Source organism: Leucoraja erinacea, chromosome 31, assembly GCF_028641065.1.
Source record: "Leucoraja erinacea ecotype New England chromosome 31, Leri_hhj_1, whole genome shotgun sequence".
In the NCBI taxonomy this organism is placed as follows: Eukaryota; Metazoa; Chordata; class Chondrichthyes; order Rajiformes; family Rajidae; genus Leucoraja; species Leucoraja erinaceus.
In genome coordinates, this window is record NC_073407.1 from 28,084,749 (window position 1) to 28,109,306 (window position 24,558).

Here is a 24,558-nt window from a genome sequence, read left to right on the forward strand (position 1 = left end):
TACAACATTTGGGTCGAGACCCCGAAATGTCACCCACTCCTTCTCTTCAGAGATGCTGCCTGTCCCGCTGAGTTACTCCAGCACTTGGTGTCTAAACTCTTTAACGTGTTTATTATCATCTTAGGTGGATGAAGGTATTTAAGTTATTTAATAGTTATAAATCTATGGAGTGTTGGTAATTTATTTAACTCCATTGCTTATGTTCCATCAAGTCTCTCTGCATCTCCCCACTGGAACCTGTGTGTGCAGACTATACACCGGTCTACTCCATGGGCAAGAAAGAACGAGCATAGAGATGGAGAGAGTGATGTGAATGTGTGCAGAGAAAGAGCGATAGATTGAGACAAAGATGAAGAGAGGAGAGTGAGAGAGAACGAGATATTTAGACTCTCAGACCTGCCTGCTGTTGGATGAGATCGTGCCTGATCCATGTATCTGTGTTTTTCTCATGTCATTCAACCATTCGGCCCATCAAGAGTTCCCCAGACTAATGGTAGTCCCCCACTGGGCCTGCCCAATACTCTCCCACTTACCCGTGACTGAGGGTTCTGCCTCTGGGGCAGTGAATTCAACACCATCCACCCACATTCCCTCATCTCCCGCGAATCCACCCATCAACTGTTGTACACAGGGCAGCACCTGTCAGAGGTCCCGGCTTATCGCAGCAGTGCCTGGGCACGCCAGCCACAAAATGTCACCCTTCTTCAGTCTGAAGGGTCTCAACCCGAAATGTCACCCATTCCTTCTCCCCAAAGATGCTGTCTGTCCCGCTGAGTTACTCCAGCATTTTGTGTCTATGATCGATGTAAACTAGCATCTGCAGTTCCTTCCTCACACAATAACCTCACCCCACTCAGCTGCCAGTCTGCATAGTTTGGCACATTGCCAGCTATTTGATGATGTTTTAAGGGTCTATCGAGATGGACCAAGTCTCCCTGGAGTCGCACTCTTCCTTCATTCAACCCATACTCTAAGGATGACCTCTCATTTGTCTGGGCAGAAATCCAGTTTCTGAAGTGGTTCCTTTCAGTATCACTTAGTTTCCATTATATAATGACCACAATTGCTACACTGAGCTTTTATCAGCTGTTGGTTAGAAGATGTGTCTATTGCTGCCCCAGGAAAGACAAGGGAGAAATAACCAGGGAAATATATGGAGAGATAATGGAGAAAGAGAGAGGGAGAAGAGAGTCAGAAAGAAAGAGATACATAGGAGAGAAGGGCACAGAGGGTAGAGAGATAGATGGATACACACAAAAATGGAGAGCAAACTCAGAGAGCGAGGTAGATTGAAGGAGAGAGAGAGAGGCAGCAATAGATTGAAGGAGAGAGAGGAGATGGTGAAATCTGGAACTGGTAACACAGTGGGCAAATATACAGACAGGAAGAGCCAGTGAGTAAAAGACCAACAAGCATGGAGGCAGAGATATGGAAACAAGATGAGACCAAGAGAGATTGCCAGAGACCGAGAAATACAGATGGAGAGTGTGAGAGGGAGAGGAGGTGAGGTGGGGGAGAAAGTGTGTGAGAATGTGAGAACGTGTGTGGGAGAGTATGTGTGAATGAGTGTATGCGTGTGTGTGAGTGAGTGTATGTGTGTGTGTGAGTGAATGAGTGTGTGTGTGAGTGTGTGAGTGTGATTGTGCCAACCTTTGTGGACCGGCATCTGAGTGCGGGGAGGTTATTTTGTGAGGAAGGATCGGCAGATGCGAGTTTACATTGATCATAGACATAAAAAGCTGGAGTAACTCAGCGGGACGGGCAGCATATCTGGAGAGAAGGAATGGGTGACATTTCGAGTCGAGACCCTTCTTCAGACTGAAAGTCGTGGGAAAGGGAAACGAGAGATGATGTAGAGAACAAATGAATTAAAGATATGTAACAAAGTAACAATGATAAAGGAAATAGACTGATGTTAGCTGTGGCTAGGAGTGAACGAGAAGCTCGTGTGTGACTATGGTGGGGGAGGGATGGAGAGGAATGCACGGATTATTCGAAGTTAGGGATATCAACATTCATACTGTTATTCATACGAATAGTGAGTTCTCCAACCAAATAATGCCTGCGCTCCCCTCCACATCCTAAGTCCTCCCACCTCCCCTCCCCCACCCTCAGTCCTCCCCACCCCCACCCCACCCCTGTCGGTGCAGGGTTTCCCACTGTGCACACTTACAGGTGCACACACGCGCGTGCACACTCCACACAGGCAGGCTGACAGATCCAACAATCAGAAGTGTCGTTTATTTAAATCTCTGCTCTCACAATAACCACAAACTACAGTGATCCTGAAAGACAAGAAGCGCCCACGATCAGACCTGGAACGGATTGAGGACCAGAATCAGGGCTGGGCCGGGCCGGGACAAAACCAGACCAGCCACCCACAGAGTATTCACTTCATCCCTGGAGGTGCTGATATTACATTCATGATCACAGGCTGATTTCACCAGAACTGTTAATTGCTGGAGACTGGTCTCTAATCTGGGAGACAAAGGTCATTGAGAGACAGCTCCAGCTGAGATTCTGGAACATTCCGCCAGGTCTGCGATACATTGGGTACATCCCAAGAGGCAGCATTTGCAGTCATTTATACCAGCCGTCTGACACAACATCACGAGAACAGCCCATAAACATCTGAAGCGGAAGATTAAGAAGTTAAAAAGTTTGGGGGGTGGGGAGGTTGGGGGATGGGGGGTGGGGGGATGGGGAGGTTGGTTGGGGGATGGGGAGGTTGGGGGGAGGTTGGGGGAGGTTGGGGGGATGGGGAGGTTGGGTTGGGGGATGGGGAGAGTTTTGGGGGATGGGGAGGTTGGGGGATGGGGGGGGGGGGGGGGAGGGGGAGGTGGGGGGAGGGGAGGTGGGGGATGGGGAGGTTGGGGGGAGGGGGAGGTTGGGGGAGGTTGGAGGTTGGGGGGGGGGATGGGGAGGTTGGGGGGAGGGGGAGGTTGGGGGGAGGGGAGGTTGGGGAGGGGAGGTGGGGGGATGGGGAGGTGGGGGGAGGGGGAGGTTGGGGGATGGGGAGGTTGGGGGAGGGGGAGGTTGGGGGGATGGGGGGGTGGGGGGAGGTTGGGGGGAGGGGGAGGAGAGATGGGGGAGGGAAACACTGGGGGATGGGGAGAATGGGGAGGTGGGGGATGGGGATATGGGGAGGTGAGGTGATATTGAGAGAGTTGGGGGGATGGGAGGGTAGGAAGCTGGGAAGGAGGAGGGTGGAGGGGAGAGGGGAGGTTGGGGGATAGGTTGGGGGTGGATGAGGAGATAGAGGAACACTGGAAAGAATTGGGAGATATGGAGGGTGAGAGATATTGAGAGCTGGAAATATGAAGCTGGGAAGGAGGTGGAGGAGAGTGATAGGGAGGATGTACAGAGCGGGAGAGAGGTGGAAAGAGACGGAGTGCGGTGCAGAGGTGCAACAGGCTGAGCTTTACATCAGACCACTGACTGTTGTTGATTATTGCAGAGCCTTCTGGTCAGGGTCATCATTCCCTACTCCAGACAGAGTGCAGCTCCCTCTACACTGTCCCATCACACATTCCCAGGGACAGTGCGGGGTAGACAGAGCAAATCTCCCAGAATTTCCATGACCCTTTTCACGTTGACAGGAGTTTCTAAAGCTCCTTCCATCCTCCCAAAGCCCTCTGGGATAGAAACATGTTATAGTTTAATAGGGAACGTGGATAGGTGACATTTCACAGAGTCTGCGGGTCAGGCAGCATCTCTGGAGAACATGGATAGTGACGTTTTGGGTCCTGACCCGACCTGCTGAGTTACAAAAGCACTTTGTGTCCTCGGGGAATTTCTGTGCTCTCTTTGAAATCATGAAATCGGTGTCATTGAGGGCCTTCAGCCCTTTGATGTTGCTCCACCAGTTAATACCATCGTGGCAGAGTTGTAAACTCACTGCTGATTCCGTTCTACTCCAGGTATCTTTCCTCCCGTGGATCTATCTGCCTCTATCATGTTAATATTCAGGGATTACCTTCTCACTGCCCATTGGGAACCAGTTACAGAGGCATCTCCTTTTTTAAACACTGACCCCTTGTCCTAGGACCCACACCCACCCTGCCAATGCCCCTCTCACTCTAATAAACTCCAGTGGGTACAGATTCATCCTGGTCCAACCTTTCCTCAACAGATGAGATGTGGATCATGCGCAGTCACAGGTTGGTTAACTCTGACATGATGTTGTGCTCAAACATTGTAGGCTGAACAACCTGTTTCAGGACTGTACTATTCTGTGTTATATAACCTAACATCCCAGGGACTGGTCTAGTAAAAAAGCTGTTGGCTTGGGCAGGTCAGGCAGCATCTGTGGAGGAACTGGACAGGTGACTTGTGACCCAAGACGAGGTGTGTCCACTTCCCTCCACAGAAGCTGCCTGACCCATTGAGTTACTCCAGCAGTTTGTTTATTGCTCAAGACTCCAGCACCTGCAGTCTCTTGTCTCCACCCTTCTAATAAACCTTTTTTGAACTGTTTGCAAAGCATTACCACGCTTCAATGCCCATTGTAGCATAATTATAAGCTCCCTACTTTTGTACTCAATTCCCCTGATAATATTCAACTACATTGTGAAGCTTTCCTAATTGGTGCTGTAACCACTCACTGGCCATGTGTGAATAGCGTAGCAGTACATCCACCGGTCTCTCTCCTTTAGCTAAAATACTTTGCTACAATTCCTGCTTCCAAATAGGCTCATGGGAATATGGATGGTCCAGACCAAATCTAGTATCTTTGGTCCAGACTTAATGTATTATCTAAAATATGTCGCAGTCAGTGAAGCGCAATATGCACTGCAGGAGATTTAGTTTAAAGTCTCGACTAAGCATTCAAATAATTCCAGTTAGGCACAAAGTGAAGTTCCCTCTACACTGTCCAGTCACACACTCACAGGGCAGGGACAGCACCAGCTAGTTATTCTACCTGCCTGTCGTTTCACACATTTACTACCACAAAGGCCTCATATTCTGAAACAACCTTTCATAGGCACTTTTATCACATGGATATTGACATCCATACATGTTGATAATTTGACCAGCTTCACCCTGCCTCCCCACCTCCCACATCTCTGTGTTCCTTTTTCATGGCTTAGAACACGGCACCAGGTTTGTTAAAACAGAGCTAGGGTGAGCAGTCCACAGTTCCAGACTTTCTCTCGCCTCCTTACAGCAGTCATGCTGCAAGAACAGAATCGATCAACTATCAATTTCTTCTTACAAATCTATCTATGGATCCACTATCGGTGGAGGTGACAATTGTTTCTACAATGTTTCATTCCTGACTCACTTTGGCAACACTTTAAACATCTATAACCGTTTTAATGTGCCTGTCTGCTAGTCCATCACTGACCACTGCCCAGGGTCAGTCACTGTCCGCTAGACCATCACTGACCACTGCCCACTGCCCAGGGTCACTCACTGCCCACTGTCACTCACTGACCAAGGTCACACACTGGCCACAGGGAGGTTTCTTCTGGCAGAATTAACTGGTGATATCCACACATCCCTGTAAATGATTGCCACTGCTTGTCGACTTTCTAACATTTTAATTTGCTTTTGTACCAACATTAAGCAGGACAGACGCCCACGATATCCTCCTGACGCCTTGTTATTTAGGTTTAGCTTCAGCACACTGGACAATACAGAGACCAGGTTTGAAAGTTATAGGTGATAAGTGTCTACTCCGCCATTCAATCATGGCTGATCTGAAGAAGGGTTTCGGCCCGAAATGTCACCTATTTCCTTCGCTCCATAGATGCTGCTGCGCCCGCTGAGTTTCTCCAGCATTTTTGTGTACCTATGGCTGATCTATCTCTCCCTCCGAACCCCATTCTCCTGCCTTCTCCCCATAACTTCTGACACCCTGTACTAATCACGAATCTATCTGTCTCTGCCTTAAAAATATCCATTGACTTGGCCTCCACAGCCTTCTGTGGCAAAGAATTTCATAGATTCACCAACCTCTGACTAAAGAAATTCCTTCTAATTTCCTTCCTAAAGGAAAGTCCTTTAATTCAGAGGCTATGACCTCTAGTCCTAGACTCTCCCACTAGTGGAAACCTCCTCTCCACATCCACTGTATCCAAGGCTTTCATTAATCTGTAAGTTTCAATGCATTCCCCCTCATTCTTCTAAACTCCAGCAAGTACAGGCCCGGTGCTGATAAACGCTGATCCAATGCTATCACCATGACTGTTCCTGGACAACAGGTTATTTACTGTTTACAAATATTATCCAGTCTCATAATTAACATGATCTCAAACAGCCTCATCTTTGATTGTTCCACATCTGGTTGGTTGAACCTGTCTGGTAAAGATGGGCCAGACACCGAGAGGTCACTCTTTTATATATTTACCTTCTTAAATTTTTGTAGTGCTTTAAATTTTGCTAAAATAAATGATCTGTTTTCTCTCTGTAATAGTATTTCCCCATCCCTGATATTCAACACTTGGGATTATCCAGGTATGGGTGACATTCTAGTTTACAATTTGATTCTTTGATCAGCATTTCCCTATGAACATGAGCTAACGTTTGATCACCATATCAATACATAGACGGGGTGTGGGGGACTGGACAATAGCACTGGCTTCAATTACTAAAATCAACGTTGGCAAATTCAGATCCAGCTGACAGACCACCACTCTGCTGAACTCACTACAACTCCACACAGGTCCGCCCCTCCCCCCCCCCTCCCCCTACACAGCTCTGGGTCAATCAGGAATGGGTGATAAATCAACAATAATAGGTCAATGTGTGACCCACTGCCCCAGAGGGTGAAAGGTCAACATCTCTTTACGTGATCATTCTTGAGTCACATCAAGCGACCCCAACCCCTCCCATTGAAGCCCTGACCTAGAATAATTACCCCCCCCCCCCCCCCCCCCCCCTGTGTACTCTCACCTCCCTTGTCCCCCCCCCCCTGGGCTGTGTACTCTCACCCCTTGTCCCCCCCCCCCCCTTGGCTGTGTACTCTCACCCCCCCCCCCCCCCCTTGGCTGTGTACTCTCACCTCCCTCCCCCCCCCCCCCCTGGCTGTGTACTCTCACCTCCCTTGTCCCCACCCCCTCACTCGCTCTCTCCTGCTCCTTGGCCCCATCCCATAACTTCCCCTCACCTTCCCCCCCTCCTGTCTGCCCACCGTCTGACCCTTCTCTCCTGCCCTCTGACCCTTCACCCCTGCCCTCTGACCCTCCTGTTGAACATTCAGGGGCGTTTGCAGAAGGGTGAGAGGGAAATGGAACCCCCATGTTCCCTCCACCCAGGAATTCTCCAGTCAATCGTGAGCGGCTCCACAGACGCCCCCCCCCCCCCCCCCCGCACAGATCCCCATGTTCAGACTGTGGCCAGGGGTCAGTAGGGGGAGGGGCCACCGCCCCAACACCCCCCCCCCCCCCCCCCCACAATCAGGCCGCCCTCCTAAAGCCTCAGTTTCGATGGCCTCTGGTTATAAAATACCTGGTCTACAAAGATATGAAAAACACTTGAAAATACCTGCCGCCGGAGAGGAGGGGGAAGAGATGGGGGGGCGAGGGGAAAAGAGAGGGGGGTCGGGGGAGGAGTGGGGGCGGGGGGGGGGGGAGTCAGGTCGGGGAGGAGTGGGGGCAGGGGGTCGGGGAGGAGTGGGGGCGGGGGGGGGGGGCAGGTCGGCGAGGAGTGGGGGGTCGGGTAGGAGTGGGATGGGGGGTGTGGTGGGGCGGGGGGGGTGTGTGGGGGGGGGGAGGAGGGTCGGGGAGGAGTGGGATGGGGGGTGTGTGTGGGGCGGGGGGGGGAGTGGGGTGGTTGTGTGGTGTGTGTGTGGGGGGCAGGGGGGGGGGGTGGGTGGGTGTTGCAGGGAGGGGGCGGCGCGGTCACATCATGTCGTCCAACACGTTGGGTCCACGAACCCAGTCGAGTGTGAGCGGCTCTGATGCGGCCATGATCATGCACATGAACTGTCGACCGGAACGCTTGTCTACAGGGTAGATGGTTGTGGGTGTGAAGCGCTCGTTGTTCTCCACGAAGCGGCAAAGATCGTGGTAAACGTGCGGGTACTCGTGGCGCAGGAAGACTCCACGGAGACGTAGCTCTCTCTGCACGTTGATGAAACAAACCTCCCGGGCTTTGCGACCTTCTTCTCCCGCCTGCGCCATGTCGGCCGTGCCCGGCGGCGGGGTCAAGATCAGAGTCTCCATCTCATCGTCCCGCGGCGCCGGCGCCTTCCCGTCGGGGCTGCCCGAGGCCAGGGCGATCTTGGCGAAGCGGCGGACGGTGGGAGTTTGGAGCCGCGGCTCCGGCTGTTCCGGCGCCTTCTGTCCCAACGCCACCGACACGTTGAGCAAGAAACACTCGTCCGGATTGTAGGCGGCGCCAGCGTCGCGCACCTCAGCCAGGTAACGGCCCAGGTGAGGCGCGTAGCCCTGCAGCTCCCGTAGAGACAGGTAGGTTGGGGCGAGAGACAAGCTGCTCAGGCCGCGATCCACAAAGCTGTCGGCAGCACCGGGGTTTGGGAATCCGAGGAACAACACTCCGCGGCCGCGGGACAGGTAACCCATGCGGGCGATACGGGAGAAGGCGCGGTGAGACGCCGGATCCTCTCGACAGCATCGTAGAAGCCGCTTACAGGCGCTCGCCACCCGGCCGTAAACACAGGCCTCTTTATGCGCCTCCCAGTCATCCTTCCGACAGCCACGGCTGCAATAATATGTGAAGCAACTGTGGCAGGACTTGAAGTACAAGCGGGCGTGGAACAGACTCTCTGCAAGGCCGCAGCGTGGGTTTGAGCATAACATTGTGTCCAGCTCATCCGAGCAGCGCTCAGGCGGCGACACGCCGCACGGGCTGGGGTAGGTGGGGCTGAGGGGCCGATTGGCCGCCAGGCGGGGCTCGGCCTCGGGGCCCAGCAGTTCCCCTGTCAAGTCGTCGCCACCGATCAGTTTACGGAGCTGCTCCAGGAGGCTGTGAGCGGGTTCGGGGCCGGTGGTGGGACCGCGCGGTGCCGGGGTCTTGCATGTATCGATCACCAGGTCGGCCAACACATCGTCCAGTTGCTGTTTACCGGGGCCGGAGCCGGGGCTGCCACCCGCCTCGCCCTGACATGATAGCAGGTCATTGAAGGAAGCGCTGAGGCCATTGGCTCCGTCTGCCGGTTGCCGGCCCCCGGCCCGGGTCGCTGCCGCCTCGCCGCCAGCCCGCAGGTCATTGTCGGTGATGGTGATCTCGGGTGTGAGATACCAGGAGCGGCCGGGCCCCGCGCCTCCCTCTCCCTGCAGCCGCTCCAGCAGTGACCCCTCGGACAGAGAGAGCGCGGCATAGCGCTGCGGTGACCGTGACAGGTTGACCACGGTCGGTTGGCGGCGGCCCCGCTCCAACAGCGGTAACGTCTCGTAGCTGCGACAATCATGTCCGCGCTCGGGCTGGCGGCCCGGTGACAACATGTCATCCCAGGAGCGGGAGTGGTGGCGGCGAGCGGTGGCCAGGGACCCATGCGGGGAGAGCGGAGCCCAGGGCGCGGGTTGTGGACCCCACCAGTCGTGGTAGTGCATGGGCGAGGCCCGGGCCCGGCGCCAGGGGCTGCTGTCACCCAGGGCCCGCGAGTGGCTCCGGGCATCGGGCCCCGGTAGCGTCTGAGCGAAGGCCCGGCCGCGGCACATCTGCGGCGAGCAGCCGTGCGTGGCGAGCGTCCAGTACTCGCCCGCCTGGGACAGGCCGGGGGAACGGGTCCAGTGTGGCCGCCGGCTGCTGGGCACCGTCAGGCAACGGCCCGGCTCGGTGGGGCCCGGGGCCACTCGCCAGGCCCGGGGGCCGGGCGGCGCGACTTCCTCGGGCGGCCGCATATCCATCCGGTAGCGAACGTGGACGCCGGCGGTGACGGCGGCGGAGCGGGGGCCCGGGGCCTCGGTGCACGGCTCGACAAGGTCGCTGACCGAGAGGGGCGGCGGGTGCGGGTAAAATCCGGCGTCGGCCCGTTGTGGCTGCAGTTTGATCGGGTGAACGTCGTCCATGCGTCCGCGGCTCGGTAACCGCCGGGGCGACCCGTCCACCCTCCTCACCGCCTCCCGCCCTCTCCGCTCCGGCTCCGGCTCCGGCTCGGGCGAGCCCAGCTCCACTGGCACCGGTCGGTATGTGGTCTTGACCCGCGGCGCGCTCTTGGACCGACCCCTCTTCCGGCCCTCGGGCCGGGCGGCATCGCGGGGATCGGTGACAGCGGCGGGGCCGAGCCGGCTGGACACCAGGTCTGGTGCTGACGAGCGAACATAGACCTGGCGCCCCAGCGAATCCCAGGCCAGGTCCGGGCTGGCGACTCCACGTTCTGCGGGTCCCTGGCTTTCCGGCGACTGCACCCGGTCGAAGCTGCGGCAGTGACGTTTTCCCGCGTCCCGCCGTGCGGAGCCCGGCTGCGCTCGGTACGTCTTGGGCTCGCCTGGCATCGGGCTGACTCTGATCTCTCGGTACACGGTAGATACCAGTATATCCGGAGGGTCTGTCCGTGTCATCTTAAAGGAGCAGTAACCGTTGCTGGAATTCTTCACACCCGTTCACAGCGAAGACGCCCTGAAACAAGAGAGAGCCCGTTAGAGCAGCGAGTCCGGGGGGGGGGGGGGTAGGAGAGGGGGGAAGGGAGGGGGGAGGAGAGGGGGAGGGAGGGGGGGGGGGAGGGGGAGGGGGGAGGGGGGGGGGGGGGGAGATGCCGCGCTGACCTCCCCCCAGCGTGGAAACAGGCCCTTTGGCCCACCGAGTCCGCACTGACCAGCAACTATCCGACAATTTTCTGGGAGGAAACCTTTCTTCACAGATGCTGCCAGACCCGCTGTTACTCCAACACTCTGTGATTTGTAGACCACTTTCTGGCAACCACTTGGATACAGTGGCCTCCATAATGTTTGGGACAAAGACCCATCATTTATTTGTTTGCCTCTGTAATCCACAATTTGAGATTTGTAATAGAAAAAAAATCACATGTGGTTAAAGTGCACATTGTCATAGAAACATAGACATAGAAAATAAGTGCAGGAGGAGGCCATTCGGCCCTTTGAGCCAGCACCGCCATTCATTGTGATCATGGCTGATCATCCCCAATCAATAACCCGTGCCTACCTTCTCCCCATATCCCTTGATTCCACTAGCCCCTAGAGCTCTATCTAGCTCTCTCTTAAATCCATCCAGTGGTTTGGCCTCCACTGCCCTCTGTGGCAGTGAATTCCACAAATTCACAACTCTCTGGGTGAAATCGTTTTTTCTCACCTCAGTCTTAAATGACCTTCCCCTTTATTCTAAGACTGTGGCCCCTGGTTCTGGACTCGCCCAACATAGGGAACATTTTTCTTGCATCTAGCTTGTCCAGCCCTTTTATAAATTTATATGTTTCTATAAGATTCCCCCTCATCCTTCTAAACTCCAGTGAATACAAGCCTAGTCTTTTCAATCTTTCCTCATATGACAGTCCCGCCATCCCAGGGATCAATCTCGTGAACCTATGCTGCACTGCCTCAATCACAAGGATGTCCTTCCTCAAATTAGGAGACCAAAACTGTCCACAATACTCCAGATGTGGTCGCACCAGAGCCCTATACAACTGCAGAAGAACCTCTCTACTCCTATACTGAAATCCTCTTGTCTCACTGCACCTCCTCCTTACCTAACCTAACCCCATTGAGATAATAATCTGCCCCCTTGTTTTTGCCACCAAAGTGGATAACCTCACATTTATCAATATTATACTGCATCTGCCACGCTTCTGCCCACTCACTCAACCTGTCCAGGTCACCCTGCAGTCTCCTAACATCATCTTCACAGTTCACACTGCCACCCAGCTTTGTGCCATCTGCAAACTTGCTAGTGTTGCTCCTAATTCCCTCTTCCAAATCATTAATATATATGGTAAACAGTTGCGGCCCCTACACTGAGCCTTGCGGCACTCCACTCACCACTGCCTGCCATTCTGAAAAGGACCCGTTCATAGAAACATAAAAAATAGGTGCAGGAGTAGGCCATTTGGCCCTTCGAGCCTGCACCGCCATTCAATATGATCATGGCTGATCATCCAACTCAGTATCCTGTACCTGCCTTCTCTCCATACCCCCTGATACCTTTAGCCATAAGGACCACACTTAACTCCCTCTTAAATATAGCCAATGAACTGGCCTCAACTACCTTCTGTGGCAGAGAATTCCAGAGATTCACCACTCTCTGTGTGAAAAATGTTTTTCTTATCTCAGTCCTAAAAGATTTCCCCCTTATCCTTAAACTGTTACCCCTTGTTCTGGACTTCCCCAACATCGGAAACAAAAATCTTCCTGCATCTAGCCTGAACAACCCCTTAAGAATTTTGTAAGTTTCTATAAGATCCCGCCTCAATCTTCTAAATTCTAGCGAGTACAAACCGAGTCTATCCAGTCTTTTTTCTCCTACATTCACTCCTGCTCTTTGCTTCCTGTCTGCCAACCAATTTTCTATCCACGTCAACACCCTACCCCCAATGTCAGATTTTAATAAAGGCCATTTTTATACATTCTGGTTTCACCATGTAGAAATTACAGCTGTGTTTATACATCGTCCCCCCATTTCAGGGCACCATAATGTTTGGGACACATGCCTTCACAGGTGTTTGTAATTGCTCAGGTGTGTTTAAATGCCTCCTTAATGCAGGTATAAGAGGGCTCTCAGCACCTAGTCCTTCCACCAGTCTTTCTATCACCTTTGGAAACTTCTATTGCTGTTTATCAACATGAGGAACAAAGTTGTGCTGTTGAAGGACAAAGAACCCATTATGAGACTGAGAAACAAGAATAAAACTGTTCGAGACATCAGCCAAAGCTTAGGCTTACCAAAATTAACCACATGTGATTTTGTTCTATTACAAACCTCACATTGTGGAGTACAGAGGCAAATAAATAAATGATGAGTCTTTATCCCAAACATTATGGAGGGCACTGTAATTGTCTACAACTCCCAAGTCCTTACATTCTGCAAACTATATTTAAATTTGGAGCACATCAATAACTGATATCCTACTAGTTACTTGAGTTTTGTTTAGAGATACAGCATGGAAACAGGCCCTTCGGCCCACCGATTCCATGCTGACCATCCTATGTTCTACATTATCCCACTTTCTTATCTCTCCCCACACATTTGGGGCAATTTAGCACATTGACCTACGGCATCACTTCCTGGTTCAGGAGCTGCAAGGCGTACGAACGGCACCAACTAGACAGGATTGTGAAGACCGCCAGCAGGATTATTGGTGCTCCACTCCCTTTCCTGCTGGACATATACAGGAAGAGATGTATCAGCAGAGCCATCTCCATCATCAAAGACCCCTACCACCCATCGCATCACATATTCTCCATCCTACCATCTGGGAAGAGGTACAGGAGCATTAGCTGCAAAACCAGCAGGATGCTCCTCAGCTTCTTCCCACAGGCTATAAGACTGCTAAACGGACTTTGCCCCCTGCCAAAGTATCGCGCACCAACCACCAACCTGGACACACTGCAGCAGAGCCACTGTCGTGCCGCTGCCGATCGGAACGCCTGTTGAATGTTTAGTAGAGTGTTAAATTTGTTCATGATATATGTGTTTTTATTTCTATTTATTTTTAATGCACACTGAATGGACACTGGTTGAGCAACGTTTTTTTGTTTCCTCTGGGTATGTGAATACTCAGGAAATGACAATAAAGATATACAATACAATACAATACAATTTACAGAAGTCAATTAACCTACAAATCTGCACGTCTTTGTGATGTGGGAGGAAAAGGAGCACCTGGAAGAAACCCACGCAGTCACAGAGAGAACGTGCAAACTCCACACAGACAGCACCTGAGGTCATGATTGATTCCAGGTCTCTTGCACTGTGAGACAGCAGCTCTACCCGCTGCGCAACTATCATGTCCTTAGTAACATCTATTATATATTAAACATGATTTTTTTCACACAAATCGCTGCAGACTGACTAATTCCATCACGTTTTCCAGTTAGACACAAAGTGTTATTCCTTGTTTCGACATCGGCTTTTCCAGAGTTTTCACAGGAACTGACATTAGCCTTTCTGCTCTCTCTCCCAGTTATCTTTTCTTTTCATTGTTGCAAATATTGGGATTATATACATCCTCCTTCACTCTACAGAAACAGCCTCAGTTTATCGACCTGCATCACCATCATGAACGTTTCCCCAAGAAGTGGAGCTGAGATTCCAGCAGGTGCTGATATGATATGCCCTGGTCCCTCACGGCTGGGCTGACTAATACATCTACTCCTGTCTATAGTTATATCACCCACAACAGTCACACACAGTGAGGGAGACAGTGTGTGTTTATGTCAGTGTGTCAGTCAGCGTCAGATTTGTGGGACTGTGATGTGAATCATTGTGGGGGAATTGTAATTTTCATCTCTGCCCAGCTGCTTCCCATTCTCTCTACATCTCACTTCCTCTCTCGATCTCTTATTCCTCCAGTTACAACATTTCTGTCTCTCACTCTCAGGCCCTCACCCTGTCACTTTATTGCACTTAGTGGTCTGGTGCTGTGGGTTCTCTCCCCTCTCTGCTCTCTCACTATCACTCTCTCTCTCTTCCCCCTCATTATCTCTATCTCCACACTCTCCCCACCTCTCATCTTCCGTTGCCTCGTTCCAGCTCTGCCTCTTTCACGACCCATGTCAGTCACTCGGTGCCCATCTCCTCCTCCGTTGCTTTTCTCTGACGTTGTGCCTGATTCTTTCTCCATCAGTCTCCCCTCTCTCACCATTCCCCTTCCACCTCCCTCGCTTACTGCCCCTCATTGACACTCTCTCTCTCTCTCTCTGCCACTCCCATTCCCATTCTGCCAGGCTGTGATCATTGGAGTGTGTCCTGATGCCGCCAGGCTGTGAACCAGCACCCAGCGACACCACGGCAGCAGCTCACAGAAGTGGTGCTGCACCTGTTACTGCTGATTCCTGCTCCGACAACTGTAGCTGTGTTGTTTATGAATCATGTCCACCGTGTACACGGCTCGCACTTGTGTACGCGGCTCGCACTGTGTACAGCCCCCACCGTGTACACGGCTCCCACCGTGTACAGCCCCCACCGTGTACACGGCTCCCACCGTGTACAGCCCCCACCGTGTACACGGCTCGCACTTGTGTACGCGGCTCGCACTTGTGTACAGCCCCCATTGTGTACTCGGCACCCATCGTGTACAGCCCCCATCGTGTACGCGGCACGCACTTGTGTACGCGGCACGCACTTGTGTATGTGGCCCCCATTGTGTATGTGGCTCCCATCGTGTACACGGCTCCCACTGCATACGCTGCCCCCACCGTGTACGCGGCACGCACTTGTGTATGTGGCTCACACGTGTACACGGCACGCACTGTGTATGTGGTGTATGTGGCCACCATTGTGTACACGGCTCCCACTGTGTACAGCCCCCACCGTGTACACGGCTCCCACTGTGTACAGCCCCCATTGTGTACGCGGCACGCACTTGTGTATGTGGCCACCATCGTGTACACGGCTCCCACTGCATACGCTGCCCCATTGTGTACGATGCTCCCACTTTACAAGGATGTTGCCAGGACTCGAGGGCCTGAGCTCTAGGGAGAGGTTGGGCAGGCTAGGACTTTATTCCTTGGTGTGCAGGAGGGTGAAGAGTGATCATATGGTGGTGTGAAAGTTGATGACGGGAATAGATATGGTGAATGCACAGAATCTTTTACCTAGAGTAGGGGAATCAAAAACCAGAGGACAGAGATAGACGGTGAAAGATAACAGGAATGTGATGGACAACTTTTACACCCATAGGGAACAAGTTGTTAAAGGAGGTAGCTGAGGCATGTACTATAACAATATTTAAAAGACATGTGGAGAGGTTTAGAGGGATATGGGACAAACACAGGCAGGCTTCGCATCTTGGTCAGCCTGGGGAAGTTGGGCCTGTTTCCACGCTGCATGATTCTATTGTCTATCTAAATGTATATACATGTTATTCACCAGAATCCTGTCCAGTAACATCTACTAAAGACTCTGGTCTATAATTCCCAGCCATTTCCTTGTAGCCCTTATTAAATAGAGGCACCACATTAGTCACCCTCCTCACTTGTACCTAAATCTCAGCCAGGGCACCTGCAATTTCTTCACCAGCTTCCCACAATGTCCTCAGATATATCTGACCAGACCCAGGAGATTTATCTATCTCCATATGTCCTGGAGCATTCAGCACCTCCTCGACTGTAATACCGACCGATTGTTCTCAAGACATTCACTGTCCCAAGTTCCCCAGTCTACATCTTTCTCCACGGTAAAAACGCATTGACAAACATGTTCTATATATAATTTTCTAATCCTGGCAACAAAGTGATCAATTTTCTCTGCACTCTCTCCAGTAACGTGATGGTCAGAACTGAGAGTGGCAGGTGTGGGTGTTCAGAGGGAAACCAATCACTGATTGTTGCAGAATCAGCTGTCGTTAGGATGGTGAAAGTAGGGTTAGGATTAGGACCCTTATCATGAGAGGACCTTGGACATTTATATGGGGTGTGGGTGAGATGTGTGAGATTGTGCAGTGATCTGGCTGAGAGACTGGGGACACTATAATTGTGAAGGAACGCAGCACAGATTCGCCAAGTTGATTATCAGATGTGGGTTTGTTATAGGTGGAGGTTAAACATACAACTCTTTAGTTTGATATGCATTTGGATCTGAAGAAGGGTCTTGACCTGAAACATCACCATTCCTTCCATCCAGAGTTGCTGACTGGCCCACTGTGTTATTCCAGCACTTGTGTCTATCTCATGCATTTGGGTAGAAAATCTGAGCAGAGTGTTTGAGATACACAGAGTCTTGAACCTAAGGTCCCAGTTAGAAACCCAAAAGCAGCAACTCATCAGCCAAAGGAATTCTAAAGACATCTGTGCCTCATGCCAGAAAATAACCACATCAATAGTAGACGACATGTCCCAAAGCTCTCAATATCCTGGTGTTACCATTGCCCAGAAACTGGGACAGCCAAACATACAATGCGACTGTAAGGTCAGCCCCGAGGCTGGGAACCCTCTCCCACATCCCCAAAACCTGTCCACCGTCTACAAGACGCGGGTGAGGGGTGGTGACGTCATCATGAGTGTGGCTTCACCAATACTCGCCTGCTCACTCCCATCTCACACCTAGTGCCCCACTCCTCCCCCTCCCCTCTCCATCCACACCTCTGTAGATCAGTGTCACTCATGTTATGTCATACTTTGTAGCTCCACCCACTAGTTTAACAGAAACCTTTCTCCCTTAATCTTAAATTACCTATTAAGATGAAGTTACCTAATAAAGTAACGTTAATAAAGTCTTTGAATCTGAATCACTGTGACCTAAGTTATTCCAACAGCAGAAGCTCGACCTTGTGTCAGAAGTGGGATTTGAACCCACGCCACCAATTGGAGTCCAGATCCTAAACGACCGGTCACACTGACTTGTGGCTTCACAACACGGACTTGGCGCAGCATGTCTTCAAAATGATGATAGCGGCAATAAGCCAGTTGCCTTTGCCTCGTGCACTATGACCGACACAAAACAACTTTGCCCAAATTGAGAAAGACCTACTGTAACGACTTTATCTTCGGACATACGGTCACAATTGAAACTGACCACCAACCTCTGGTCAGCATCTTTAACAAACAGATTCATGCCTCTCCAGCACCGTTAGAGCAGATGTTGCTGCAACTTCAAAAATATGACATTGTTCTGACCTACAAACGTGGTAAAGATATACACGTCTGACACCTCTCGCCCGCATCCTGGAATATCTGCGGGTCCGTCCTCACCGGATAATGACTGTGTCCTTTATCCCCTCATCCTGTGTGGAGGACCTGGTTGCAGTACTCACACCTAGTACAGTACTTTACAATCGCTCACCTCCATCATTAAACGCGGCTGGCCAGACAAACACTACAATGTTCCACTGCCAGTCCGGCCTTTCTTTGCCGTCCTTGATGAGCTAGTGCTGCAGGATGGCATTATTGTAAAAGGACACGAGACTGTGATGGACATTATTGTACAAGGACACAAGGGTGTGATGGACATTATTGTAGGACACAAGGGTGTGATGGACATTATTGTACAAGGACACAAGACTGTGATGGACATTATTGTACAAGGACACAAGACTGTGATGGACATTATTGTACAAGGACACAAGGCTGTGATGGACATTATTGTACAAGGACACAAGACTGTGATGGACATTATTGTACAAGGACACAAGACTGTGATGGCATTATTGTAAAAGGACACGAGACTGTGATGGACATTATTGTACAAGGACACAAGGGTGTGATGGGCATTATTGTAGGACACAAGGCTGTGATGGACATTATTGTAGGACACAAGGGTGTGATGGACATTATTGTACAAGGACACAAGGCTGTGATGGACATTATTGTACAAGGACACAAGGGTGTGATGGACATTATTGTAGGATACAAGGGTGTGATGGACATTATTGTACAAGGACACAAGACTGTGATGGACATTATTGTACAAGGACACAAGGCTGTGATGGACATTATTGTACAAGGACACAAGGGTGTGATGGACATTATTGTAGGACACAAGGGTGTGATGGACATTATTGTACAAGGACACAAGGGTGTGATGGACATTATTGTACAAGGACACAAGGCTGTGATGGACATTATTGTACAAGGACACAAGACTGTGATGGACATTATTGTACAAGGACACAAGGCTGTGATGGACATTATTGTACAAGGACACAAGGCTGTGATGGACATTATTGTACAAGGACACAAGACTGTGATGGACATTATTGTAGGACACGAGGCTGTGATGGACATTATTGTAGGACACGAGGGTGTGATGGACATTATTGTACAAGGACACAAGGGTGTGATGGACATTATTGTACAAGGACACAAGACTGTGATGGACGTTATTGTACAAGGACACAAGACTGTGGTCCCTGCTTCACTGCACAGCAAGTATTTTAACGCAGTCCATGCAGGGCACCAGGCGCTGAAGCCACTGTCCTACGGACAAGGAACATGTTTTACTGGCCTGGCATGGTCGAATATATCAGCAAGAATGTGGCATCCTGTGAAGTGTGCAACAGCTTGGCACCTCATCAACAAAAGCAACCACTTCTTTCACATCCGGTTCCTGTCCTCCCGTGGTCTACAGTGGCAACTGACATATTTGAATCGCTTGGCAGGCAGTACCTGGTACTTGTCGATTCGTATTCTGGATAGTTTGACATCGATTTTCTTAGCACTTCTCGTGGGGTAGTTCCGCAGCATGCTCGTCAGTTTACAGATGACGGAGCTCCATGCATACTGTTAACTGATAACGGCAACAAATTTACCAGCCAACACTTCAAGGAGTTTGCTGCACGCTGGGATTTTCGCCACATCACCAGCGGCCCTGAATATCCACAGTCGAATGGACTGGCTGAGCGGGCCGTCAAGAGTGCCAAACAGCTCATGGAACGATCGTACAGAGATAATTCCAAAGTGTACCTGGATCTGTTCAACCAATGCAACATCTCCCGTGACCCCATTTTGGATTGACCTGTTCAACATTTATTGTTGAGGCCACGGTGCCTGTGGTGGATCAGGACCTGCAGGTGGTTCTACCATCGGAAGTCCAGTCCCGGTTACAACAAAAGGGTGACATTCAGAAACTGGTATGATAAAGCAAGTAGGCCACTGCCACCATTAACCAAGGGGCAGGTGGTTTGTTTGCAAACTGACAAAGGCCATGACCGTATCGGTGTAATTTCTGGAACTGCTTCTGAGTCACACTCATATCTCTGGTCAGTGCCGATGGTGGCACCTACAGTTGTAACAGACAACATATCCTGCCTGTGAATGAGCCGGCTCCACCTCCGTATTATCCAGACCATACAAGTGTACCGTACCCGTGCCCAGCGGCATTGATCTTATTGTGCTTACACCAGCGCAACAACCCACTTCGGGAGCGGCTGCTTTGCCAGAGGCGACGCCTGCTCTACAGTCTCTTTTCATCACCAGGAATGTTGGTTCAATCTCTGTCACCTGTGAATGAGCCGACTCCACCTTCGTTAATCCCAACCGTACAAGTGTACTGCTGCCCATGCCCAACCTACACCAGCACAACAACCCGCCTCTACAACGGCTGCATTGCCAGTGCAATGCCCTCTCCACCACAGTCTCCTGTTTCATCACCGGTGTAGATTGATGATGTGTGAACCCACTGTCTCTGGCACTTGTTTACAAGCAGGAATGTTGTTTCAATCTCCGTCGCCCATGAAGCCACTGGATCTGTCCCCGGTGGGGAAACACGGAGATGGTTTATATCGCACACGTGCTGCTTGTGTTTGCAAGTCCACCGTGAAATACCAGGGCTATGTTTGACTTTCCTGCAGCTTATTATCAACTGCTATGCATTGCCTTATTTAGTCAATGATTTTGTGCTGACATTTAATTCTTGAAGAGGGAGGATGTAGATCAGTGTCACTCATGTTACGAGTCATGCTTTGTAGCTCCGCCCACTAGTTTAACAGAAACCATTCTCCCTCAGTCTTGAGTTACCTATTACGAGGAAGTTACCTAATAAAGTCTTTGAATCTTAATCACTATGTGACCTAAGTTATTCCAACAGCAGAAGCTCGACAACCTCCCCCCTCTCCTCACACTCACTCACTCCTTACATCATTACAGAGATGTAATACTAAGGATCTATAAGGCACCGGCCAGGCCGGATGTGCTGACTCTGCAGAGGTTCCAGAGGAGGTTTACAAGAATGATCCCAGGAATGTGTAGGTTAACCTACAATAAGCGTTTATCGGCGCTGGGCCTGTACTTGCTGGAGTTTAGAAGAATGAGGGAGACATCATTGAAATGTACAGATTAGTGAAAGGTCTGGCGAGAGTTGACATGGGGAGGATGTTTCCATTAGTGAGAGAGTCCAGGACTAGAGGTCATAGCCTCATATTTAAAGAACGTTATTTTAGGAAGGATATGAGGAGAAATGTCTAGTCAGAGGGTGGTGAATCTGTGAAATTCTTTGCCACATAAGTCTGTGGAGGCCAAGTCACTGGATTTTTGAGGCAGAGAGAGATAAATTCTTGATTAGTACAGGTGTCAGAGTTTATGGGTAGAAAACAGGAGAATGGGGTTAGGAGAGAGAAATAGATCAGCCATGATTGAATGGCAGAGTAGACTTGATGGGCCGAATGGCCCAATTCTACTCCTATCACTTATGACCTTATAACCCTCCCCTCCACTCACACCTCTGCTCCTCACCCTGCCCTTACTCACTTCCCTAAACTCCCCCTCCTCCTCTCACTCCCCTCTGGATCATGGGAGCCTGTGATGTGTATCTACAACCATCCACCCTCTGAAGGCCAGCACAGACTGCTCCAGCCACAGGGACCTGGTGTTTAATTGCCCGTCTCTAGTTGGCCCTCTCTAGTTGGCCCTGGGAATGAGGGGGAACTCCCCACGACTCCTCAGACAGCTACTCGGGAGGGAGGGGAGAGAGGGTGTGAACAAGAGTCCTGTGGACAAGAGGAGTGAAGGAATGTCACCTGGTATAGACGTGGAAACATAACTGTTGATCGGTCACAACCCATGAAGTTGCCCCTGGCAGCAGAGTGGGACCCCCCCCACTGCCCACAGACAACTAGACATGGGCAGAGGACCTGAATGAATGAGGCCAGTGGAGTCCATCACTGACCATGTCAGTGTATGCAGGTGTTGGGGACTAGCAGCACTGAGGCACAAGATCATCCTCGACCTCACTGAATAATCTAGCAGATCCAGAGGGGCTGAATGGCCTCTGCTGTTCCTGGTGTTGGTGCTCAGGTTGTGGCCCAACTACTGTACATGTAAAAACGCGCCTTACCCTACACATAAGTATCAAAAGGAGGCATGTTCCTCTCTACCGACTCGAGTGACCATAATATGGTAGAATTCTGCATTAAGATCCTGTACCTATTGTCCATGTTTCTGACACGTCTGTGACCCCCACAGTACACATGATGCTGCAAGGGCGTGGAGGTGAGAGAGAGAGAGGGGGGAGGGGAGGGAGGGGGATAGAGAGCGTGAACAAGAGACATTTGGACAGGTACATGAGGGGAGTGGCGGAGTGAAGTGGAGAATGTGGGCGGGGGTAGGAATGGAGGGATGGCAATGAGGGAGAGAGGGAGGGGGAGAGTTGGAGATGGAGGGAGAGATATGTGATGGGGAGGGTGGAAAGGATGTAGGAGTATACAGGGAGGCCGTGAGGAGGAGGAGGAGGAGGGGGAGGGGTGGAGGGGTGAGTGTGGGAGGAGGAGGAGGAGGGGAGGGGGTGAGTGGGGGGGAGGGGGAGGGGGGAGGGGGAGGAGGAGGAGGGGGAGGAGGGGGGGGGGGTGGGGGTGGAGGGAGGGGAAGGGGGAGAGGAGGGAGGGGTGAGGAGGGGGAGGGGGAGGGGGGGACACCCGCACCGGGTGAGTGTGGGAGGGGGCGCCGGCCCAAAGCACTGGAGGGGAGGCGGAGTGTGGGAGGAGGAGGAGGAGGAGGGGGGAAGGGAAGGGGGTGAGGAGGGGGGGGGGGGGGGGAGAGCGGACCGGTCCCCGCTGTCGCTATAACCCGCGCTCTCGCCTCTCACCTGCCCGCCGCCCCGTCATTCCCCGCTCGTTCCCCGACACCCGCACCGTCTCCTCGCTCCCTCCGCTCGGCCGCTTCGAACCGGGCGCCAGCCCAGCCCAAAGCACTCGCCCCCGCAGGCTCCACGGAGGCGGAGGTGGGGGGGGGGGGGGGGGGGCAGGGGGGGGGGGGGCAGAGGGGGGAGAGAGAGATGGGGGGGGGGGGGGAGAGAGGAGGGAGAAGGGGGAGAGGGGGGGGGGGGAGAGGGAGAGAGGGGGGGGGGGGGAGATGGGGGAGAGGGGGGATGATGATGGGGGGGGGGGGGGGGGATGAATTGGAGAATTTCGCGCGACGCGGATGAGCGGCGACAATATTCAGGCCGCTTTACCTGCCGATGACTCCAGCCCCGCTCGAGGTTGCAGTAAGTCTCCAGTTTGGATTAACATAGAATCTTGCCAGCGCTGATAAAATGAACGATCATCTCCCCGCTACAGCGGTAAACAGCTCGTCCTCCACCTTCAACCGGGAGGAATTCCGATCGCCGAATAAAACTGTTCAGAATATTATATTCAGGATTAATCTGTTAAAATATCCCAAAACCCGTGCTCAGGCTCGGCTCCAACATCAAATTGGGAAAAAAATACATTCCCGTGTCTCACTGTGAATGTATTAACATAAAATCATGTGATGCTCAGATACACCAGTAAAATCCCACCCCCACATTAAACGGCAACACATCTGATCTCTGGATTCAATGTTAAAGATTCCACTGTAAAAATAACCAGTGGATTAACCTGTAAAAAGTCCTTGAGATTTTTAAAACAATTCTAATGACCAGATACAAAAATCCCAAGAACACGGGAAAATAGGCTCTTCAGACGCATAGACCTCAATTCCTAATCCCCGATGCACCCATCCCCTCCTTCTAAACTCCAAAATATATAGTCACACAGCCTGCCCATGCTGACCAAGGCGCCCAATCTACACCAGTCCCACCTGCCCACATTTGGCCACATCCCTCTAAACCTTTCCTTTCCATGTACCTGTCCAAATATATTTTGAATTTTAATGTATTGGCCTAAATTAGCTCCTCGTTTCAAACACCCACCACCCTCCCCTGTGAAAAGCATTGTTTCTCTTCAATTCGTCCCCCTTACGTCATTCTTTAACCGCTAATGAAAGGTCATCCCTACCATCCCAGGATTGAGTCTCGAGAACCTGTCCCAGACTTCCTTCGCTGAAAGCGTATTGTTCCTTTCACACGGAGACCAGAGCTGGGCGGGTCCTCACTGTGTCCCCACTGTGTGACTGGGCCCTCACTGTGTGACTGGGCCCTCACTGTGTCCCCACTGTGTGACTGGGCCATCACTGTGCGACTGGGCCCTCACTGTGTGACTGGGCCCTCACTGTGCGACTGGGCCCTCACTGTGCGACTGGGCCCTCACTGTGCGACTGGGCCCTCACTGTGCGACTGGGCCCTCACTGTGCGACTGGGCCCTTCACTGTGCCCTCACTGGGCGACTGGGTCACTGTGCGACTGGGCCCTCACTGTGTGACTGCGACCTCCCGGGCCCTCACTGTGCGACTGGGCCCTCACTGTGTGACTGGGCCCTCACTGTGTGACTGGGCCCTCACTGTGTGACTGGGCCCTCACTGTGTGACTGGGCCTTCACTGTGCGACTGGGTCCTCACTGTGCGACTGGGCCCTCCCCACTGTGTGACTGGGCCCTCAATATGTGACTGGGCTCACTGTGTGACTGGGCCCTCACTGTGTGACTGGGCCCTCACTGTGTGACTGGGCCCTCACTGTGTGACTGGGCCCTCACTGTGTGCGACTCACTGGGCCCTCACTGTGCCCTCACTGGGCCCTGGGCACTCACTGTGTGGGGCCCTGGGCCCTCACTGTGCGACTGGGCCCTCCTCACTGTGCGACTGGGCCCTTACTGTGTCCCCACTGTGTGACTGGGCCCTCACTGTGTGACTGGGC

At 52.0% G+C, this 24,558-nt stretch overlaps 1 protein-coding gene across 1 annotated transcript; it reads right to left on the minus strand.

Annotated features, from left to right (window-relative positions):
- Positions 1–7,807: 7,807 nt before the first annotated feature.
- LOC129712190 (apical junction component 1 homolog) lies at positions 7,808–23,271 on the minus strand. Its single transcript, XM_055660457.1, has 2 exons — positions 22,960–23,271; positions 7,808–10,527 (listed from the first exon to the last, which is right to left on the minus strand). Exon 2 carries the CDS (start codon positions 10,467–10,469, stop codon positions 7,845–7,847), a length of 2,625 nt encoding a protein of 874 aa, XP_055516432.1. The 5' UTR covers positions 10,470–10,527; positions 22,960–23,271; the 3' UTR covers positions 7,808–7,844.
- Positions 23,272–24,558: the final 1,287 nt, after the last annotated feature.

Bases quoted from the DNA above. Each gene is read 5' to 3' on its own strand.
- LOC129712190 (XM_055660457.1), bottom strand. From the start codon at position 10,469: ATGACACGGACAGACCCTCCGGATATACTGGTATCTACCGTGTACCGA.